The sequence below is a fragment of the Ambystoma mexicanum genome, chromosome 5p, assembly GCF_040938575.1.
Source record: "Ambystoma mexicanum isolate Mex_15411 chromosome 5p, UKY_AmexF1_1, whole genome shotgun sequence".
Classification (NCBI taxonomy): Eukaryota; Metazoa; Chordata; class Amphibia; order Caudata; family Ambystomatidae; genus Ambystoma; species Ambystoma mexicanum.
In genome coordinates this window covers 651,777,566-651,799,618 of record NC_090930.1, presented here as the reverse complement: position 1 = coordinate 651,799,618, position 22,053 = coordinate 651,777,566, and the positions used below count along the sequence as shown (strand labels likewise).

General features: G+C 44.0%; 1 protein-coding gene across 2 annotated transcripts in view; it reads right to left on the bottom strand.

The window, feature by feature from the left end:
- CSTF2 (cleavage stimulation factor subunit 2) overlaps positions 1-21,441 on the bottom strand; it is a 557,664-nt gene extending 536,223 nt beyond the window's left edge. Inside the window, exon 1 of one of the 2 annotated variants that reach the window (XM_069613003.1) lies at positions 20,841-21,441. In XM_069613003.1, the coding sequence (XP_069469104.1) occupies positions 20,841-20,901 (61 nt within the window). In that variant the 5' untranslated portion in view covers positions 20,902-21,441. The remainder of the gene's footprint in view (positions 1-20,840) is intronic. The other variant, XM_069613004.1, reaches the window with a different exon arrangement.
- Between the last annotated feature and the right edge of the window lie 612 nt (positions 21,442-22,053).

The window sequence follows — 22,053 nt, the reverse complement described above, 5'->3', positions numbered from 1 at the left end:
GGAGAGCATGTTTTTTTATGCCATTGTTTCATTCTTTGTAACATACTAAAATCTCTCCTCGATATATTTTTTAATAAGTGACTAGGAGATAACATGGACCATCAGGTACTACTGGAACGTTTAGCAGCGGCCGGACTTCCTGGCAAGGTTTTGGCTTGTTCGCTTCTTTTTTGGCCGACCGCAGCGAAACACTGACACTTGTCTCCTTTTTTTCCGCCGTTCGGTCGTGCGGTGTGTGTCCTCCCCACCCCACCCAAGGATTGGCCTTGTCCCCTGCCCTTTTTAACATCTGTATTCAGCCCCTTGATTTGCTCATCCGCTCCTACGGCTTCATGCGTTAGTCCTATGCTGATGATACGCAAATCCTTGTCCGGTTGAATTCTACCGAACCAGGCCTCGCATCTCAGCTTAGGAGTTGCCCATTGGCTGCGAGTAGGTGGATGGGCAGCAACTGGAACCCCCCCCCACCAAACCCCTCCGGCCCTCGAGCAGCCGCTTCTGTGCTTGCGCCTACCTAGTCTGCTGCCTTTTGGCCTATGGAACTTGGCCCATGCTCCCCCCCTCTAGCCCCCCCCTGATAGCGAAGGTAAAAAAAAACATGGGAGTAATTTTTTGTGCTTCCTTGTGGATGGAGGGACAAGTTTGGGCCATCTGTAAAACAGGTTTCTTTCAACTTGTGTTGAGTGCTTCGTAAGGATTTGCCATTTCTTCCTGCCCGGCTGAGGCCTCTAGTTAAAGCTTCCCTAGTTTTGAGTCAGCTGGACTATTGCAACTCCCTTTTCTTAACCCCAACCTCTATCTCCTCCACTGTCTTCAGCTCCTTCAAAACTAGGCTGCCTGTTATCTGCACCAAACCAATACCCCATATGGTGCCCATATTTCTCCTATCCTTCGTTTTCCGCATTGGCTCCCGGTTCTCCCCTTAGTTCTCTGCATGGCTCCCCGTTCTCCAGCGGGTTCGATTTAAAATCACAGGCGATATTCAGCACCAGAGCCATAAAAAGCCTGATGCACTATCTCCAGGAAAGGTTTTGTATTTATGTGCCCGCTCGCAAATTGTGATCTAAGGGCTCTTGCCTTCTCGTGATCCCCCAGCTACCAGTTTGAGTGGGTGGGTAGGTGGCCGCTCTTTCTGTGGCGGCAACGAAATTGTGGAACTCTGTCTGTCTCACTGAGGGCTACAAAGATTCTTCTCTCCTTTTTGTCGGTAAAACCCTATCTGTTCTAAATGTTCTTTTTCTGTTAGGTAATCCTCAAACGTTCCGGTATTCTTTTTAGGGCTGTTGGGGAGAGGAGATATAGTGGGACCACCCCCTCTATCCTGTGCGTAATCTGTACTAATCACCCTCTAATCACTAAAACGAACACATAATCAACCTTGAAGACTCCATTGTGGGACACACCAGACACCATCTTTTACCAGGCCCAAAAATGATCTCTAAAAACCCGTCTCTCCCCTGCCCAGCGCCTCGCACAGATAGCCCAGGTCACCTCTGCCTCCTGCCAGCTCCACACAAACCCTGTTTTTACGGAAGTCCAGCCATTCATCGCTGCAACATTTAGCATCGCCGGGGGAAGATGAGCACACTGCCCTGTGTGAGACCAGAGCAGGCCTCAGCCCAAGAACACATCCATCTCCACTAATCCGCCTGTGCTCCCTCGACCCCCCACACCACCTAGCCACTGGGCCCATGACTCTCTACTCTTTGATACAGATCTGACCCCTCGCAGTGACCAAATGAGGACACCCACTATAGGTCTAATCCCATGCACCAGTATATCCTCCATAGAAACATGTCTATTTATATCATGAGGCATCCATCAGGTAGATCAAACCACCCTCCACCCATCCCCCCTCCCCCATTAGGTGTTGCGACCCACCCCTGTGTAACACAGCTTGACCCGAGACGAAGCCACAAAGCAAGGGACAAGAAGGGAGCCAAAATCTGGAGAAATCCACCTAACACCCCCCTACACACCGGGGGCCAGCCGGATGCTGCTTCACGTGAGTAGCTGCATGCCCCTGCAACTAAAGGCCAGCTGGAAGCTAGCCGACACAGGCAGGCGCCGGTGCCCACTGAAGCGATCCACACCCGAGTATGCTGCATCCAAGGAACCGAAGGCGCAGAAAGGCACCACCAACGCGGGAAGATCCTAACTGGACTGGGGAATCTATAATGGGGAACCCATAGACACCAGGGTACTTAGCCCTACATGAAGACACCCACTGTGAAACCTGAGGTAAACGAGCAGGAGGCGGCCACTGGGCACACAACCCCATCTGCCCTGCAAGACAATTACACAGTAACTGGATACAAGAGGGCAAGACCCAGACCAAGTCCGACAGGAGCCCATACACTTCGCCAAAGCTTAATAGGAACCAACTCAGACCTAAAAGTTAACGCCACCCTGGCCCACCGCTGAAGGCTATGTCCCCACCCAAAAAGAAAAGCAACTCCACAATGATGGAATCCTTTGCGGCAGCTAAATCGAGTGAACAGCAGCAGACTACCAACGAGGCTCGCACTGCTCAAGCAACTCCAGATGAAATCAACCAATACAAACAGGTGTTGGGAGGCCATTGCTGGACTGCGCTCCTTCAAGGATACTTAAATAGAGGAAGTTAAGGCAGATATGCAACTAATGCACAATCTCACAGAGTGTGTGACGGCCACGGAAGTTGGACAACAAGAAACCGCGGAAGAACTAAAAACACATTCAGGCTAGAGAGCAGGAACTGGAAAGGAGAAAAAGTCTTAGAAGATAGGGCGGAGGCTGCTGAAGGGCGGTCTAGAATCAACAATGTGCGCCTCTTAGGTGTACCCCAAGTGATGGAGGGCCCCAATCCCACAAACTTTGTGGAAACCTTACTGCAACAGGGGATTGGTGTTGGTCGACTCTCACAGGGCTTTTTGTGGGAAGAGGGCCCACCTAACTCAACAAAAGAGGCCGCCACAGGGGTCACACCCCCAGCCAATAATAGCTAGAAACTCTTTTGTCCCAGTCAAAGCCAGGTTATGACAGCTAAATCTCAAATACATGCTGATGTACCCGTCAAGACTTAAAGTGCTATACAAGGGGAGAGCATTCTTCTTGGAGACCCCGGCGGCAGCTACCATGTGGCTGGAACACAACAACATGGCGTAGGGAGGAGAAGCTGTGACTTAGACCGAGAAATGGAGACAAGAGGGGGAAAGACAGATGACTGCAGCGCCTGGATAGGCTACTTGTGGTGATCTGCTCCCACCGACACATAAATTGCTGTAGTCAAAGACACAGAACTTACGACGGATGGGGGGGGTGGTTTGAAACGGGACTACCTGGCCTGAGCCACAGGAACACCCCCGTGAAAGGACTAGCCTATTGCTGCCCGGACACAGCCCGCACGCGACGACTCGGATGGGCCAAGACGGAACGGGGCGCCTGAGCGTTGCCTGTGATGCAACTGCTGGCTGCAGTTTGTTATGTTTGGTTTGTTGTTTTTTGAATTGTCATAAGGTTTTCACAGTATCTGAGGTAATGGGGAGAGGGGTCACTGTACTGGGTGAAAGCAGGAGGTGGAGATGAGAGCGGAAGGGATGTGGTGAACTGGTGGAAACAAAGAGGGGGAAGGGAGCGCAATTGGGTTACACCGAGTAGCGATGGCAGCCGACATAAAAGTGCTGACATGGAATGTCAGAGGGATGGTATGTACCGAAACAGGATTAAATCCTTCCTGAAGAGGAAGAAAGTCTCCATTGCATTGCTGCAGGAAACCCACCTCACTTCTGATGGCAATAGAAAAGTGGTAGGACATGGTTGTGTGAATTGTGGGTGGGTAGGGTATGCAGAGATTTGAAGCTCGGTTAGTGGGGTCTGTATCCTGGTTCTAATCTTTCTTATTCCACTTAAGTTGTATTCCTGTGGGTGGGGTTGTTGCCGATTTCTTATTGGCCGTCTGACTGTATGTAGTGTGTGATGGTGCAGCGCGGTCCCAGCTGTATCCTTATGAGCATTGTATAGTGCGATTGGGGGTGTCTAAATTTCTCTCCCTCTGGTGTGGGAGCCGAGGATGGGTGCTCCCTATTCCCTTGCTATCTATTGTGACATTGGTCTGTTGGAGCTTGGTGTGGTTCCAGGCTAGGGTGCCATTGATGAATCGCCCTAGTACTTCCGTCTTGGTTAACCTGTGTATTCAGTCTTTAGTGTCCTCCTATCATGGCCATCTCTCAGATAGTCGTTCGGTATGTCGGGGAGTGTCTTCCTTAAAATCCATTTGGTTGTTGCTTGTGTGTGATGGCATGGCGCGCTCCCCGCTGTATCCCAATGAGCTTTGTATAAATGTGATTGGGTATCTATTCCTCACCCTCTGGTTTCGGAGCTGAGGGATGGGTGTTCCCTATTCCGTTGCCATCTATCGTGACAGGGTCTGTTGGAGCTTGGGATTTATTTAGGGCCAATGTGCTATTGATTATTTGCCTTAGTGCTTCAGTCTTGATCTTGCTATATATTCGGTCTTTAGTGTCCTATCATGGCTATCTCTCGGTTAGTCGTTCGGTAGGTCGTAGAGTGTCTTCCTTAGAATCTTTTCCAAGTTAATTGCCAAGTGTGAATCAGGATCTGTCTCTTCACTCATCGTCGTTTTAGTTGTGTGCGTTCCTGAGGGCGGTCTTCTAGTTTTTAAGTGAAGAGCCATGTTTTGACTAGTTTCCTGAATAGTAGGTGGTTTTTTGTTTTGCTTATGTTCTTTGGTAGGTCATTCCAAGTTTTTGGCACCTGGTGAGAGAAAGAATATCCTCCCAGTTTTCTTTAATTGTAGGGTTTTGGTTCCAGGTGGAGGTCGTTGCTTGACCTGAGCTTTCTTGTTGGTTGATGGAGTAATTAGTCTCTCAGAAACTCTGCGCCTTGTTTATGTACTGCTCTGTGCGCGATGCACCTCTTTCTTTATTTTATTCATTGTTTTATTGGTAGCCAATGTAGTGTTTTACCGCAGGTTTGATGTGTTCTCTTCGGGGTAGTTTGAGAAATCTGGCTGCCGCATTTTGTATGTGTTTTATTTATTTTTTTATTTTATTTTTAAATAAGTCGTTCAGGCGTACCCAAGTATAGGCTATTGGCGTAGTTACTCTGGACATGACGAGAACGAGGATAGTGGTTGTTTTGTTGGCAAATTATAGGAACGGTAGGATCCTTTTACCGCTCGCAGGAGAAAGAAGCATTTCTTGAGTACAGCGTTTACTTTGTCTCTGGGTGAGCTTATTGTCCATCAGAACCCCCAGGTTTTTTACAGTCGGCAAAGGTGCTGGGGGTTGTCCCGAGTTCCCTTGGCCAAGGGATGAAGTGGTTTTCTCCTCCATTTTTTGTGACAATCATTATTTCTGTTTTTCCTGGGTTGATAGTTCATCCAGTTGAATACCTCACAAATGCAGTTTTCTAGCGTTGAGTTTATTTCTGGAGTGTCTTGTATTTTGTGTGTCTGCGTATTTGTAGCAGGTGAGGCCGTGACTTCTGATGAATTTGATTAGTAGAGGTAAATGTTGAATAATAGCAGGGAGAAGGATGATTCTTGTGGTACTCCACTTGTGGAGTCTCTCAGGTCTGATTTGAAAGGTTTCCTCCATATGGTTTCCGTTCTGTTTGTTATGAAGAATTTGATCCACAGTAGGGCAGTGTCTGTTATTCTGAGTCCTTCTAATCTCATTATGAGATGGTCATGATTAACGGTGTTGAATGCTGCGGATAGGTCTAGAAGTATCAAGGAAGAACAACTGTCCGAGTCTGGATTATTTTGAGTTCGTCCCATATTGAGGAGACCGGATTCTGCTCCTCTCATTGGTCTGAAACCAACTTGTGCCTGGTCTAGTAGGCAGTGCTCTTCTATGAATTCTTTGGTCGTTTTGAATATGTAAGTTACGAGCAGCTTGGCTGTGTATGGGAAGTTAGGGATGGGTTTGTAGCTGGAGGTCCTCTACGGTTCCCGCTGTATCATTGAATAGTATACGAGAAAATGCAAGTCTCAAATTGCGCTGACTTTGATGGTTGAAAAAAAAAGGATTCACTGATTTCAGAGTGGCCACCAGTATTTTGTTTTTTAAATGTTCAATTATTTTTCATTGATCATTCACTGGTTGTTTCAAAGTGTCCACCAATTGTATCAAACATAGAACCTCAAACTTTAGTTTATTTCACTGAAGATTCCCAATTAGTCCATTATTTCAAATGCTTAAACTTCATGCCAAAAACTGAACCTCGACACGCGTTTCCCCGCCTGTCATGTAAGGTGGTTCTTCAGGAGGTACAGTATTTAGTCTTTTTTGGCGGGTGATAAGGTGGTTATAGATTCATTTGTATTAACTGTGTAGGTCAATTGAAGAATCGTAAAGAGTCAAGATGAAGATCATGTTTTAGTGAATGCCTGCAAAACCAAGACAGAACAGTGTTGTGGGGACACATTTAAATACTATTTTATATCGAATGTCACTAAAGAGAAATATACTCACTAATTTTCATCTGAAGGACAGGACCAGGGGTAAACCAATATATTTACAAATTCAATTCCCCGATTATAATTTTAACTGACTATTTTTTGAAAAAAAAATATCCATCTCATATCAAGATCAAAACAACATGATCCTTGAAATGCTGCATTTTACTCTGAGCAACAATATTTTTATTTTCAATAAACAATTATACAAGCAGACCCAAGGGACCGCCACAGGTGCCAAGTTTGCCCCATTTTATGCCAATCTTTACATGGGGCACTATGAACTTGAGCACGTATGGCGCCATCCCACCTTCACAGACAATGTCATATTTTGGGCATGGTACATTTATAATATCATTATAATTTGGAAAAGCAGCACAATACAACTTCACCAATACTTTTAATACCTCAACAACAATTCCTATAATCTCAAACTAACTACTCAATACAGTCAAGTATCAATCAACTTTCTGGACATCAACCTCATATATATATGTATAGAGTAGTGTGTATCCTGATATCGTGTGTGTGTGTATATATATATATATATATATATATATATACACACACACACACACACGATATCAGGATACACACTACTCTATACATCAAACCGACTGCAGCAAATAGTACTCTGCATGCGACCAGTAATCATCCCACCCATGTAATCAACAATATTACTTTTGGTGAGATGCTCAGAGTCAAACGCAACTGCACAACTGAACAGGAATTCCATAAACATGTATCTAATAACATACAAAACTTTAAAGCACGAGGATATAGCCAGACCAATTCAGAAAAGCTTTCAAAAAACGTCTACCAGAATAAGAGCACAACTCTTGCAAGATAAAAAAAACCTGATCTGTAATCTGGCAAAACACAGAGAAGATTTATCACCACATACAGTACTAATAATCATTTGATCAATAAAATGCTATCCAAAAATTTGAACATTTTTCAAATAAACAACGACTTAAACACAATTTTAGATGACCATCCGACTATCACATTTCGTAATCCCGTAGTCTTAAGCATCAATCTCATTATCAACATCAAACAGAAACACCAGCATCCATGTGGCTAAAACCACCAGCACGAGGGAATTACAAGCGTGGCAACTGTCAGCTTTGTAAATATTCTGATCATGGATAAAAGAATCACATTACCCAACGGTAATAAGGTTGATATAAAGATGTTCATCAACTGCAACAGTTCTTATGCAGTATAGGGTATCCGATGTGCATGCAACAAGCTATATCAGGAAACTAAAAATCAGAATTGGCAAACACATCAGAGCAATGAACAACAAGGACATAAGATCTTATCTTTTTTAGCTCAGCACCATATACGACAGCTCGATTTACTAACTTTTTTGGCATCACAAAGATAATTGCTCTAGCAAGAGGAGGCAATCTGGAACATATCCTACGGAGAGAAGAAGCGAAATGGATATGTGATAGTTATTCTGGTCTGAACTCAGACCAGGAACTTTATCACTTTCTTTGAACTATTATTTTTTGATAAAGATTCACCTTTGAGGAACAATTTGGTTATTTTTGCAAAACCAATATGAATATCTGTCATTAATATGTCGATGTACATAGGTCACACATTTTAGGATGTTCAGCATTCCTCCAGGAAAACCATTAGGGTTTTAGTTGTTGCATTACTGTAGAATATTGTGTATTTATTGACATCATGTTTGCACAAAAACCCAAGACAAAACAAATGTTTTGTATGTTTGATACAATTGGTGGACACTCCGATCATTCACTGGTTGTTTCAAATCAAAAACAATTGAAAATGTAAAAAACAAAATACCGCTGGATACTGAAATAATCAGTGAATTAAACTGATCAATTCAAATTCCTACCCGTGTCGATTCTTTCTTTCAACCATCAAAGTCAGCGCAATTTGAGACTTGCATTTTCTCGTAAGCTGCCTTCATATCCTGGCCAGTCTGAGGATACTGTCTCAATCAGCAGCTAACTTTTTTTCCAACCACAACAAACACAAGTTAAGCGCTCTTGCTGTTTTCAAGACTGGATTATCTCTATTCTTATCTTTGAATAGTGGCCTGATGTACGCTGATTTGAAGGCTTGTGGCACCTTCCCTGTCGTGATTTGAGAACGTTCCTGCGATATTCCATGGCAGTTCCTGGTTTAAGAATTTATTTGTTTATGTCTGGAGGGGGCAATCCGGAGACCCCGAGTTGTTGCTTTGATATACCAGTTTGACGAAAGTCTCCACTGATATTTTAGGAAAGCTTAGTAGTTTGTTCAGATATGCCTCATGAGGATGTGTGGGTATCTTAGTATGATTGTGTGGTCTGCATTATATGGTTTGTTGGATGCAGATGATTTTGTTTTTGAAGAGGTCTGCTAGGTCATTGCATAGTTTCGTCGAAGGAGCTTGTGTATTGTTGCTGCCCGGTAGATATTTCATTTATGATTTTGAAGAGTTCTTTTGGGTGTTTGGTAGTGGTTCCTCTTTGCATTTCCTTTCTGTATGCTTGGTTATGTTGGAGGAATTTCAGCTTCTTTGCAGTGTCTGTTTTTATTCCCCAATCTAGTTCTAGTCTTTGTTTTTTTCTTTTCATGGTGTTGAGTAGTGGGGTGAACCATTTTGCTATTGCTCTTTTATGAGATGGAGTGAAGGTTTTTCTTTGGCAAAGTGGTCGACAGTTGTTACAATCCAGGTGTGGAGCAGGGCTACTTTTTTGTCCAGGTCACTTTCTTCCATAAATGTTGGTTGTGGTTTGCTGAGCTCCAGGAGTTCAATTAGGTTAGAGTTTTTAATGGTTCTCCAGTTTCTTTTCATGGTGGTTGGTGGTTTGTCTAGTTGCCTATTTACTGGAGTGGTCATTTTGATTACTAAGGGGATGATGAGGTGTCGCTCCAGAGTATTTGAATTGGGGGTGCTGTGGTAAGGAGTTTTGTTTGCAAAGATTGAGTCAAGTGTATGCCCTGCCGAGTGGGTTCCTCTTTTAACTAGTTCTTGTAGATTCATTGCTGCTAGTTGGCTGGTTAGAGATTTTTGTGTGGTTGTGGTTTCTTCTTTGAACCATATATTGAAATCTCAGAGGACGATCCAAGGCATAAATTAGTTTTCAAAAATTGATTAGCAGAGAATTTGCTAATGGAAATATTTTTGATTAGCAAATAGACCCATTTTGTTAGCAATTTCGTACAAATATTGTTGAATGTCACCAGAAGTTATTTGTACCCATGACATGAAATGGAAACAATCGCAGTAGATTCAATGTCACTGAATAAGACATTAGTGAGAGGAGTCAGGACTTACAGATTCTTTAAACTTCACCTAGACCTGCAGGTCAGGTAACTTAAGTTTACCTATTCGATCTAAGAGAAATGCACTTGACCCACAGCAACAGAGGACAACAAATAAAATATGCCATCACTGCAAAATCGTGCATGTCACCACCAACCACTTTATTTTGCACACTGCTGCCACCCAGAGGCCGGCATGCCATCCAGAGTGAAATATTTGACATTTAGTGCAAACAAAGTAAATATTAAATACAAGTTTAAAACATCTATTTTAAATGCTACTTGCCCTTCATAACATCTACCTCGACTATGCAAGTGGGTAAAAAGACTTTGCAAGCCATAGATGAGAGTCTGTAAAATGTAAACCGTTAGCTGTATTAATGGGCACAAATAAATAGGATAAAGGCTCTGAAAACTGTTTGGACAGCGGTCTCCTGCAGGTGGTAATATATAATACAACCAAAATCCAAAGCGAGCTCTAGAAACTAACTACAGTGTTTGGTATTGCAGTAGATCTGTAGATGTACAGACTAGAAGGAACTATTGATCACTACTTTGCGTAAGCATCTAGTTAGCTTTGTGTATTCATTATTTAAGAGGAGGCAAAGGGACTCAGCAGAGTGGATTGTGAAGCAGGCAGAGAACTGGGCAGACTAGGTGGAATATTGTAGTCTGGTCATCTCATATTCAGTTTACCTTTTATAGAGTAACAGGATAATATAGAATGTCAAGGAGTATGGGTTCGCTCATGGGTTGAGCGCCAGTTGCGAGATGGTTACAGATCTAGGTTTGGCATCAAAGACATGTGATCATGTACTTTTTCAAAAGTGTTAACTCGTCAATATGATGCATCTTAGGCAACCTAAATTGTAAAACACTGAGATGATACTGTTTTTTACAGTACCAATACTGTAATTATGCATTATGTAACAATGTACACTTTAGGAATGGAATTGCAATATATATTTGACTCATTGGTTTTTGCCAGACAGGGTATAGAACGCTAAATAAAAGTATCAGCCCGATCACCTCTCATTTGCAATTATTTGAAAAAAGAAAAAAAAGATTGCCTAGCATTCCCACACATGCCTTTGGCACTTAAAGAGTGGAGATGATTACTGCTGCACTTTATCACCATTAGCAGTTGAAGTGAACAGAGAAAAGAGGGCGAGGAGAGCAGCAACAGAGGAATGTAGGGCAAGCTGTACTTTCATTGAAGAGGGCAACTTAAATAGTTAACTTTGCTACACAAGTGTCCATTTGATTAGCAAACCCAAAGACACTGCTTATTTTATGCCTTGATGATCAGGTGATTGTGTTTGATGGCTAGGATGGGGATTGCTTCTGTGAGCACATCTATGAAGTTTGCATCGTAGGTTGGTGGTCTGTACATCAGTATGATTTTCAGGTTTGTTTTGGGGTTTACCGATAATCCTACGCCTAAGGATTCGCGTCTTCCAGTTTGATAGCCAGGTGTTCCTTGTGGATGATTGCCAGTCCTCCCCCTCTTTTAGTTTTTCTGTTTGCTAGGACGCATTTGAAGTTTTCAGGCTGGTAGTTGGTGAGGGTGATCCTGTAGTTGTTTAGCCGCGTTTCTGTTACAAACAGGATGTCGATCCCTCCGTCGAAATGGAGAACGTATATTTCGGTGGCGTGTTTGGACATTGACCTTGCATTGATTAAATTGCAGTGAATCTTTTTGATGTTTTGCTTATTAGTTGTTCCCGTTTGCAGTTGTTCGGTCGCGGTGTATCTTTATTGCCGTTGACTGGATGAGGATCAGCGAGGGCTGCATCTTCATTGAAGCGGTCTGCTAGATTGAAAGCGTGGATGTTCAATAGCTGTGCTTCCCTATTCATGCCGATTAGTTGAAGATCAGCGAAGGCTTCTTCTTCATGGAATCGATCTATTAGGTTAATGGTTGGGTTGTTGGTTATTAGTACTTCGTCGTTTTGTCTAGTGTGTCGTGGGTGTTGGTGGTGCACTTCTGTTCTTGTGATGTATGGGGTTGGAGTCTCCCCACACTCTTCTTGGGGGCTCCCGTCTTTTCTGGCTGTTTCGGGCGATGCTCTGCATAGCTCGATGTCTGTGTTGCTGGGGTATCCAGGTTCTGGGGTTGTTGGGAGGTATGGGGTAAGGTATAAAGATTTCTCTGTCGAAGTTAGTTCTGATCATATTGGTTTTTGGCTGGGTGTTTCCTGCATTTGATGCCGTTACTGCAGGGGTAAGTTGGATTTGTGTGTCCATGTCCATTGTGGCATGATCTTTTGCTCTTTCTCGGTGCCCATTCCTGTTCCAGGGCATTTTGGTGCTCTGTGCAGAGATAATGGGTTAAGAGGTTGACTAATGTCTAGTGTTGGGGCAGTACTGGCGTTTCCTCTAGTGTTGGTAAACTTGGGTGCCTTTTGGTGCGGTCTGTTCTTCAGGTGGGTTGGTTATGTAGCCTAAGGAGCTCTGTCTGGTGGGGTTGGGGGGGTACTGGGCGTACGGTTGTCGGGTGGTCTAGGACTCTGTTCGGTAGCTGTCTATGTTGTTCTCCAAGGTATTGGTGGTGGGCTGATACAATACTACAACAGTATGGTCCCCTCTAGATGTGTGTCAAGTTAGTCTATACTGAGTTTGAGTACAAGACTAAACACAGCCAGACTCGAGAATCCTGTATAGTGGTAGAGAGGCCTACACCTAACAGTGTAAGATGAGTACAAGACTGAAAACTGCTAGGTTAGGGTGCAAAACTAAACACAGCTAGATTTGAGTGTCCTGTATAGTGGGAGAAAGGCGTACACATAGCAATGCAATTGGAGTACAAGCCTAAACACAATTAGGGCCTACCCCTAATAATGCAATTTTAGTACAGGATCAACGCAGCTAGATCTGACAGTCCTGTACAGTGGGGGAGAGAGGCCAACACCCAACAATGCGATTTGAGTCCAAGCCTAAACACTGCTTGAGGTACGGCGCAGTCAACGATGACAGTACTATCTTAGAGGCACAAGCTAACAATCACAGCCACCAGGCAGATCAAAACCCCCAAGATGGGCACCTGGGTCTGGGGCACAGCGTTTATGGGTGCAGGGGTGGAACATCTATATAAAAAATAGGTCAGTGAACTCTGGAAGCACCTCCATTCATGTTCAACTTTTATGCTTGTCATTTGTCTCATGCCCTCAGATCCTGTTATTGTAGATTAGACAGTTGGCAACGTAGCACTTTACCAACATGACCTTCACCCCAATATGGTGAAAGGCGCTATAACAAGTGACAAAATGAATGAATGAATGAATGAATGAATGAATGAATGTGTAACCTTCTGTGATGCAAGATAATATTCACCAGGATACACTGGACCTGGAGGCCAACGGCCTGCGAGACCTGCCCCACCAGAGAAGAAAGTGCCTTTCTGAGGACCTGAACCCAAAGGTCCAGTCTTGGTAAAACTTCAGAGCTTGAGGGACGTTCACACTGACCCTCCATGCCGACACTAGAAAAGCAGTATTCGAGGCTACCAGGCTGATGTATCCCATGGACATGAATGATTTATGGAGCCATGGCAGCAAGCACAACACTGAGGTCCCACATTGGACGAGGGCAAACATCAAGAAACTGGCAATTCCTTTGAAATTCTGCTTCACTGCCATGCTTACAGAGGAAGAATTAGACATTCATGTAGGATGTCACACCCAAAGGGTATGTTTAGCAAGACTACACCTAGATAAGAAATTAAGGACAAAATTGAACCCAGGACACACAAGGGATTTACCTGCATGACGAGGCACCAATGGCCCAAGCATGTCTATTTTCTTTTATACTGACCCTTCGCAGAGGGGCATCAGAAGTCACGACCACCTTCAATTTATCTTTGGACGAGCCCAACTTGGGCAAAAGGTCCCTTCCTGAGGAACCAGACTGAAGAGAGGTCTCAGAGCCAACCTCTGAAGGGGCCTGACCAGACAGGAATGGGTTAGCCTCTCTGGCATGGTTTGAAAGTGACGCAAGCTGGGAGCTATTTAGCTCCTGCTTATGGCCAATAAGAGCCTGGTTATCTTGAAACCAGCAGCTATCAGGAGCTACTTTCGGCTCCTCGGGCCAATTGATCGCGAACAAACATACCATTGTGGATTTAACTCTATGCATTTGGGACAAACAAACTTTGGACACATTTAAAGCATAGGAGATCAAAAATAATGGCCAAAATTATCATTTAGTATTTTATGTGGAAGTTAGATGTGCAGAACGCTATGTATCAGCTCCTTGTCCCCCAGTGGTAGCTCCTGGTCACAGATTAATGCTGGATAACCAGGTCCTGCTTTTAGCTCCCTGCTCATCCAAACTCAAATTTCGATTCCTGTTCTGGGGCCTGTGAACCAGAACCTGGAAGCCCACTTGCTGTTTCAATGCCTGTTTGAGATATGGGGCAGGTTTTAGAGTCAATTCCTAGCTCCTGCCATTTCCGAATTAACAGCCAGAAGGAGAAAATGAAGCCCTAGGCGAGCCATTACGCCTATGCAACACTCACTGGACGGCAGAATTTTCTGGGTGACAAGTACATGATGAGCTCTGTTCAGAAATTTTCCCCATTTGTACCATTTCCCTTTGTCCCTGATAATGGAAAAAAGAAAAAACGGATGTAGCCTTTTCTTTACTGTAGACATCTATCAGGTGTGGATGTTCAAACCAATGGCCAGTGTGTATGAATAGGAGGATAGCTTTTACATGCCTAAGCCATACCATCAGATTTTAAATACACCGGCATGGGAGAGAACGTCACCAAGTATCAATGTAGGCAGCCTGCCTTTGTTTGCCCATGTTGCCAGCTATATCAGTGCTGGTGTTGTACAATACTAATCTTCAATGCAGTCAACTATTGGTATTGACTGCATTCTGAACATTCGGCCTTCAAAAGCAGAAAGGAAAACAAATATTACATTTCCAGGCAATATTTCTTTCAACAAGACACTTCCTTGTTCAACATTCCTTTTTGCTGCAGCATTCATTTAGCATAGCAAAGAGAAAGCTAAACTATGGGAAAATGCTTAACTTTCTTAAAGAGAAACCGTTTACTTTTACATGAGAACAAATGCTCATATTTAACCCGTCCACTTTGGCTTAAATAGTAAAACCACATATGTGTCTATTTACTTACTTTTAAAACATTTTTTACTCTACCACCAAAACAAACCATGTACTGCTTCCACCTGTCAGAGACAATGCAGTGCATATAGTTTTAAATCACAGAACAAAGAAATCTTATGTAAAAGCGAGAGAGGCACCAGTCACATAATTATACGTCCCATTAGATTGCGGCTGTTGCTCGCTGACATGATGAAAAGGGTGCCCCTGCAAAACATGGTGTGCAAACAACTTTGTGCGCACCCAAGAGAAAAAGAACTTTCTTTTAATATGGAGACTGGCATGTCAATGCGAACAACATCCCAAGAACTGTGCTGATTTTCATGGGAATTCTTTACATAACAGTGCCAAAATGCCCAATTTCATACTTTAAAGACAGTATTTCTGCAACTACTGCCTGATCAGAATAAAACATACAAAACAATGCATGGAAGTTGGAACTTTGCATCATGTAGAAAAAATAGATAAAAAGGCCCACAACTTTGGCGTGCAGCCACGACAAAAAGAATTCAATAGGCTACACAACATTTATTCGAGAAAATAAACGCAAAAGTCTTCGATTTTATCACAGTGATGCCCTAGGTGTATTCAAAGAACTTGATTAGTGTTAAACAACTGTACACAAAATATTTTAGTCAAACATATTGCTGGATGTAGTTTGTTAAATTGAGCGGATCTAGAATCAACCCCCTCCTACAGTCGCACTACAAGACACAGAACTATTCAATTCCTCATGCGGAAACTGGTTTTCACATGGAACCCATGGAAACTGCCAGATGGCTTGCTTATCTGCAGCTTCAAAGCAACAGGTCACATTTATCATTTCAGTCCTCTCTTAAAATCCATTTAACTAAGATCACGGGTTAAGGCATTGTGTGCTTAAAGTAAGAATCACGTGGTCAGCAAGGCTTGTTCAAATTGTTTTTTTCCAGGACCAAGTCATAAGGCCATACTCACAAAAGGAGAAAAGGATATTAATTTAGCTTCCTATGTTAGTAAAACGTTAAAGGGCCCATTTACCATACACTGCTAGTGCCACCTGCAGGACTGATGCCACAAAAAAAAAAACATCTCTGAGCGAAAACTTTTAGAAAAACAAGACTGTCTAGTGAATAATGAAAAAAATTATAATCATCCCCGCAAATACGCAACATACAGACATATGTCTTGAATCGTTCCCTCTGACAGAGAATAAAATAATCAATATTTTATTAAACGGATCACCGGGGCATTGGTTTCCAGGCTGGGGTGCACCCCAGTCCCTGGGGGCACCCAGGCATTTGTAGCAAGTTCAGCCCCTCCCTTTTGTGACATGGGATTGATGGAACGTCACGAGATCTGGGAGGAGAAGAATATATCATAGCAGGCACATAAGAAAAAAGGATTAATTGGGAAAATATGAAGGATTAAAACTGAAGAATATTTCGGGATAAGCTCGGGAGAAGTTAAACCTGGAGAGCTAACACCATCTGGAGGGTTGGATTCCAGACTGCGTCTGGAAAAGAGCCATTTTCAGAGTGATTAGCAAGTTCATATTGCATCCGGGTTCCGAACAGCCAGCTGAAAGGGATCTTACTAAATGAAGCAGCTCCAGAGCAAGGATCTAAGCTGTCATTCCAAAAATAAAAAGCTACATTTACGACGCAAATAGAAACCCAGAGATAACCACCAAACTGTCCCTATATACTATCCATGGAATAAGTAGTCTGGGAATCAAGGGGAACGCCAATTTGACAAAAACCCTGGTGCAGTGGTAAATAAAATCCATGGTCCCATGTAAATTGAGCACCAAGTGAAATGTAATTTCCTTAAAATCCAATGCATTTTCGGTATCGAGAGGCAGCCCAACTTAAAGCAGTCAGCACTGTGTGCAATTAGATGCATATTGTTTTTGTAGAATTGTAGCAAGGAAAATTGAATAATTGACTCATGCCTACAAACGTACATGTGCCATAGTATAGTCATGACATACTTTTGCCTTTAGTATCATTTTACTTTCACTGGCGGTGTGAATCAAGACACAAGTTATATATTCCCCAAAATAAATGAACACAGAGAATGATATGTATTGTGCAAAGTGTTAAAACCCTGCAGTCCCTTATCCTGAAATGCACAAGCAGACCTAGGTATAATGTGACACTGAAAGGGTGCTTTAACATTGAACATGTTACTGGATATTACATCTCTAGACCAACATGGTGAAGATCATGTCAAATAAACAGGAATATGATTAAAAGCTAAAACACGTGAACATTGAAAGAAGCACATGAATATAAACTGATAGTCACACACACGTTCATTGAAAGCGCTACATAAAATCCAGTATACACATTTAAGAATGTCATGCACCACATTTCACGTGGACAAAGTATTCTGAAACCGTGGGAGGTGAGGGAAAAGCAAGATTGAGGTTTGATGCCTTAAAACAGAAATTCTATGCCTTGCCAATGTTATAATTGAAGTATAATGTGTGGATTAGATAGAACCTATCATAGAAAAAGCAGTCTCTTTAAAATATACTTTAGAGTAGGATATAAACGAGTCACAGGCAGGGAAAATTAGTTTGGCTGACTATTTAGGAGTCCTTTACATTGTAATCTACTTGGTATAAAGTTGGAAACTACTTTGGTTTAGATTGTATTCATTTTTTACGCAAATTTTGAGTTTTGAGCAATCACTGTCCGTTTATTGCCCAGAATTGTGGGGTGGGATTGCCCACCAGGGAATATTTAACCAATTATGCTGCACTAGCAGAATCAATAAATAAATCCATTAAACATTTCTGCGCACTAGAGCTGGGTGAGTCCGAAAGGGCCGTGGCCTGGCTTGACCCCCTTCAACCCCCAGGGCCAGTGCTTACCCAGAGCAGGGGCCAGCCACAAGCCTCACTGGGTGCTCGCCCACCCCATCGATTAAAAAAATAAAATAATAATAATAAACCTCCTGTTAGTGTGCCAACAGAACTGACAGCACCGCGCCCGCTTCTCTTCCGGTCCCCGCACCCACCTGTCCCTCGTCAGCCACTCATTAAGGGACTGTGGGGCATCACAGGAAGTCAGGCAGATGTGCTCCTGACATAATGGCTTCTTGCACAACCCCAGGAGCTGCCTTAACAGTGACCAGAGGCAAGTCCCTGGCATCTGCCCAAAGCATGGCAGGCTGCATGAACATATGCTGGAGAAGAGTTTGCAACTGTAACAAAGATGACTGTCGGCAATGCCTCATGTAAATTCAATTGTAAGCATACATTTGTTCTGGAAAATCTGAACGCGCCCTTCTTTAGACAAAACCCTCTGCTGGGTGATTGACAGCCAGGCTGCGTGAATGGGGGTTTTTCGCATAAAAGGCAGGTCTCTTGGGCTAGAAGTCAGAGAGTCGCCACTGGAGCTACAAGGAAACGAACAGAAGTGGAGAGAACAACGGCTGCTGCAACTACCCCATCCCGGTGAAGCCCTGCTGCAGTCCTGAGCCATCTGCCCTTCAACGACTCAGAAGATCCAGTCCGGAGTCTTCTTCCCTTGAGCTTGGTGGGGATAACCAGCTCATCTTCTACAGCCAGAGGATCCTCTTCCGTGGTCGAAATCGTTGACTGCTGGAGTGGTCCGGATAGCCACCTGAAGAGCCTCTCCCGTTTTTAAGGAGTGCACATTGTATTCCATGTCGCTGCTGCCGGCCTCATCGCTGTGTGGTGCAGACCCCCGTCAGACGCCCTCCTTCTCGACTAAGCTCCAGGAATCGTGGGTCTGCGGGAAACCAACAGGAACAACTGCCAGGGCACCAGCTGCACCACTGGAACAAGGTACTGTGTTCTGTTGAGGAAACTGGGTGAATCCCTTTTTCTTCATTTCCAAGGCTTGACCTCGTCTTCCCTCCTTCTTATAACTTTTGCTTCTGAATACTGACAATATCAATGTACTTTTGGCTCCGTTGAATTGTGAACTGTTAGACCGTGTGATCTTCGACAACTGGCCCTGGTGTCTTTCGACCCTGGCTTCGGCACTTTGACTTTTGAACTCCTGTTTCTGAATGTTTCTTGATTCTGCCTGCCTAACCAAAATATTGCCTGTGATTTTTGCCTCCAACTCCCTCTGGGTATCTCAGGTGCGAAGTGTGTTTTTGCCCCCGGTAGCATTTCATATCACGGATATGCGTTTGTTTAGTAGACCGAACTGTCAAAAAGTAATCGCAATCGTATCCGCGGTAATGTGTTTTTGTGCCTAACACCGGTTCATGCCAATACAGGGTACTTACCTTGAGACTTACTGTACAAAAGTGAATTGGTTAGTTGTAGTATATTTAAAGTGTGGTTTTTATTGAAGTGTTGCGTTTATAACAAATGGTTTAAAAATAAAGGTAGTTATATTTTTCTACCTGAAACCTTGAGTCACAGTAATTGTGGTCCCTTTGTGTAATCTCTGCCACTGCTCATATACTCTTGAGATAAGCCTGGCTGCTCTGCCACTGCTACCACTATTTCATAGTAGTACAGGCTTGTACCAAAGGTAAAACTTGTATCACCACCTGTAGTCTTAATTGTGTGTAGTGGTCCCTAAGGGCACTGCACAGGATTCTGCCTAACACATGCGCTTGATATACAAAGCTTTTTTCAATGGGATTACGCCATTGTAAAGCTTTTTATAAAATCGGGATTAATGTCTTCTTGTGCAACAGTCAACCAGACGCATATGAGCTCTGGTGAAATGGAATGAGTGGGTCCAACTTTTGAAGGTGTGTGATAGGTCCATATGGAACAGAGTGAAATTGGGTATCCGAGGCCAGTGCTGTTTTATATTTCATTCTTCGCGGCTGTGGGAAGAGTGCAGATGATACTAGAGGATTATGGCGATTCGATGGGACCTAGCGCCCCCCTCTGATTTGAAGGTGGGGCATCTTTTCTTGGATAACAAAAGGGCTGGGAACTTGGGGTTAGCCTATCAATAAACACCATCAGTTTGGATGGATAGACCTATGGATAAAGATTTTCCCAGAATCAGATACTCTAGTCGAACTGGGGAGCCGAGATTAGTTCCCAAATCACCTTTTTCTCCAGAGATAAATGTAGTTTATAGACCACGCTCCTTCCTCCTCCCCTGCAGCACACCTACAGCACAAATGTTTTTGTGCCGCACCAGCCACTCTTTGATTGGCCGGGGCAGGACTGGAACACGTCCTGGTGGTGCTGCAAAGTAGCGGCAAATTCAAAAAAGTTAAGTGAGACACTTTGTTTCTACTTGCAATACCCTTTTGTTGCCCAACCCCTTTAGATGCCCCAGACCCATTCTGTCCCCTTTCTGTATCCCCAGTCCCATTTAACCTCCAGCCCCTGTTCCCTTTAATCTCTGTTCTTGCCCCTGGTCAATGGTGTTGCCCCTACTACTGTTTATCCCCTTTCCACACCAGTTTCTTTTGTTGCCCCCAAACCTCTTGAGCTTCTTATTACCCCAATCTCTTTCCTTTCCCACTGTCACTTTTTAGACCTCGACACCACCCCGCCCCCGTTTTACACAGCGATTTTCGGTCTCGGCTCGAGCACTAAGAGCCAGGCCAGACCCCCAGGCTTGGCCCTACCCATGAATTCCCCGGCTCCCCCAGATCTACTGCACACTATTGTGGTTTAACCGACTCCAGCCATTAATGCAAATGGGAAAAAAACCATAGCGTTTCATAATGGTTAATTGTAATGGTCCAAGTATGTACTCCCCACGTGGGGAACTGTAAACGCGGCAGTGGAGCGATGCTGGAGAGTTTGGTGCAAGACTTCCAAAGGGAAACATAAGAGATCTATTGGTGCTGGTAGGGAATACCTAATGAAAGGCAATACCGTACAGTTACTCCAAAAACATCCCACAACAACCAGAGGTACTCGACAGTTCTAGTCCTCTCTCAGCAGAGCACAAAACTAGCCTCACTCCAACAACACGTAGGCCACGTGCTCCCTCTCTGCTTAGCCCCTTACCGAAGACGGACCGCAAGGAGCGATCCACAGAAGGGTCTCGAGCTGCCATAGTCGCCATCATCTTCGCAACACCACCACAACGAGCTTCTGCCTTCTGGTCCGTCTACGAAGATTCACCGCCGCATATCCGGTGTTTGGGACCTGTGCTGCAATGTATTGGGTCGTTACGCTTCCGCTTCCGCTAAGCTGAAACCCGATGATCAGCGCGATCTTACAATCAGCCTATGACGCTGTCTAGAGTGGGCTTCAGCGGCCAGTCCAGGGACTCCAGTCTTGAGGTTCTCGCAACAAAAGACAGGACCTTTCTTCCGTTGCCATGGCAGCGTCCACCCAACAGAAACTGCTTCTCTGTTCCGTGGTTCTTTTTTATGTGAGTTAGGACCGAGAATAGACAAATATCACGTTATTAAAAGTGCAATATTAGTATTACAGCCTTAATGGTAAGCAGGCCGAGAAAAAGAACAAGACGGTCACGGTACTCATCAGCTTCTTAAGCATCACGCCACGTTCAAGGCAGAATTAATTTTACAAAGCAATCCTTTGACGTTGACTGACCTGCCTACATTTGAAAATCAAAAACCCTGAGATGTATGCCCCGCCCACAGCCACACAAGACTCCTCCCCTTTGCACACGCGCTGCAACACACGCCCCGCCCACATGTCATAATGTGCTGTTTGCACTTTACAGTGGGATGCAACTCATTTTATTAAATTGGCTACTCATAACCAGTCAAATTGCATATGACGAATGGCATATGCCTTCCATAAAACCGATACACACACAAAACCAAGAGACGATATTTTCTTCAAATAGTGTTTTTGAAAAACGTTAAAGTGCCAAAATTGGACCTTTCACCTTAGCTATTTGTTGTTTTTCATCAGCGTAGTGGTCAGGTGGTGTCCACATACATGCCAACATTTTGCCACAGCTGGGAGGGAGATTTTGTGTCAGAAATGGGGAGAAGGGAATGTTCCCATTGGATTGAATTGAGGTTACAAATATTTTAGGAGGGAGAAAGTAAAAATGTGCAACATTTTAGATGAAAAAATCGGCAGTCTCCCGCCCAAATCGGGAGGGTTGGCATGTATGTGTCCAGCATGTAAACCCTATTGGGGGTCTCTCAGTGACCCTGATGGCCATGCCCGTGAGCCCCCAACCCCACAGACTCCGCCGGAGATGTCTGCACAGTTCAGGCTCCCCAGTCGCACTAAC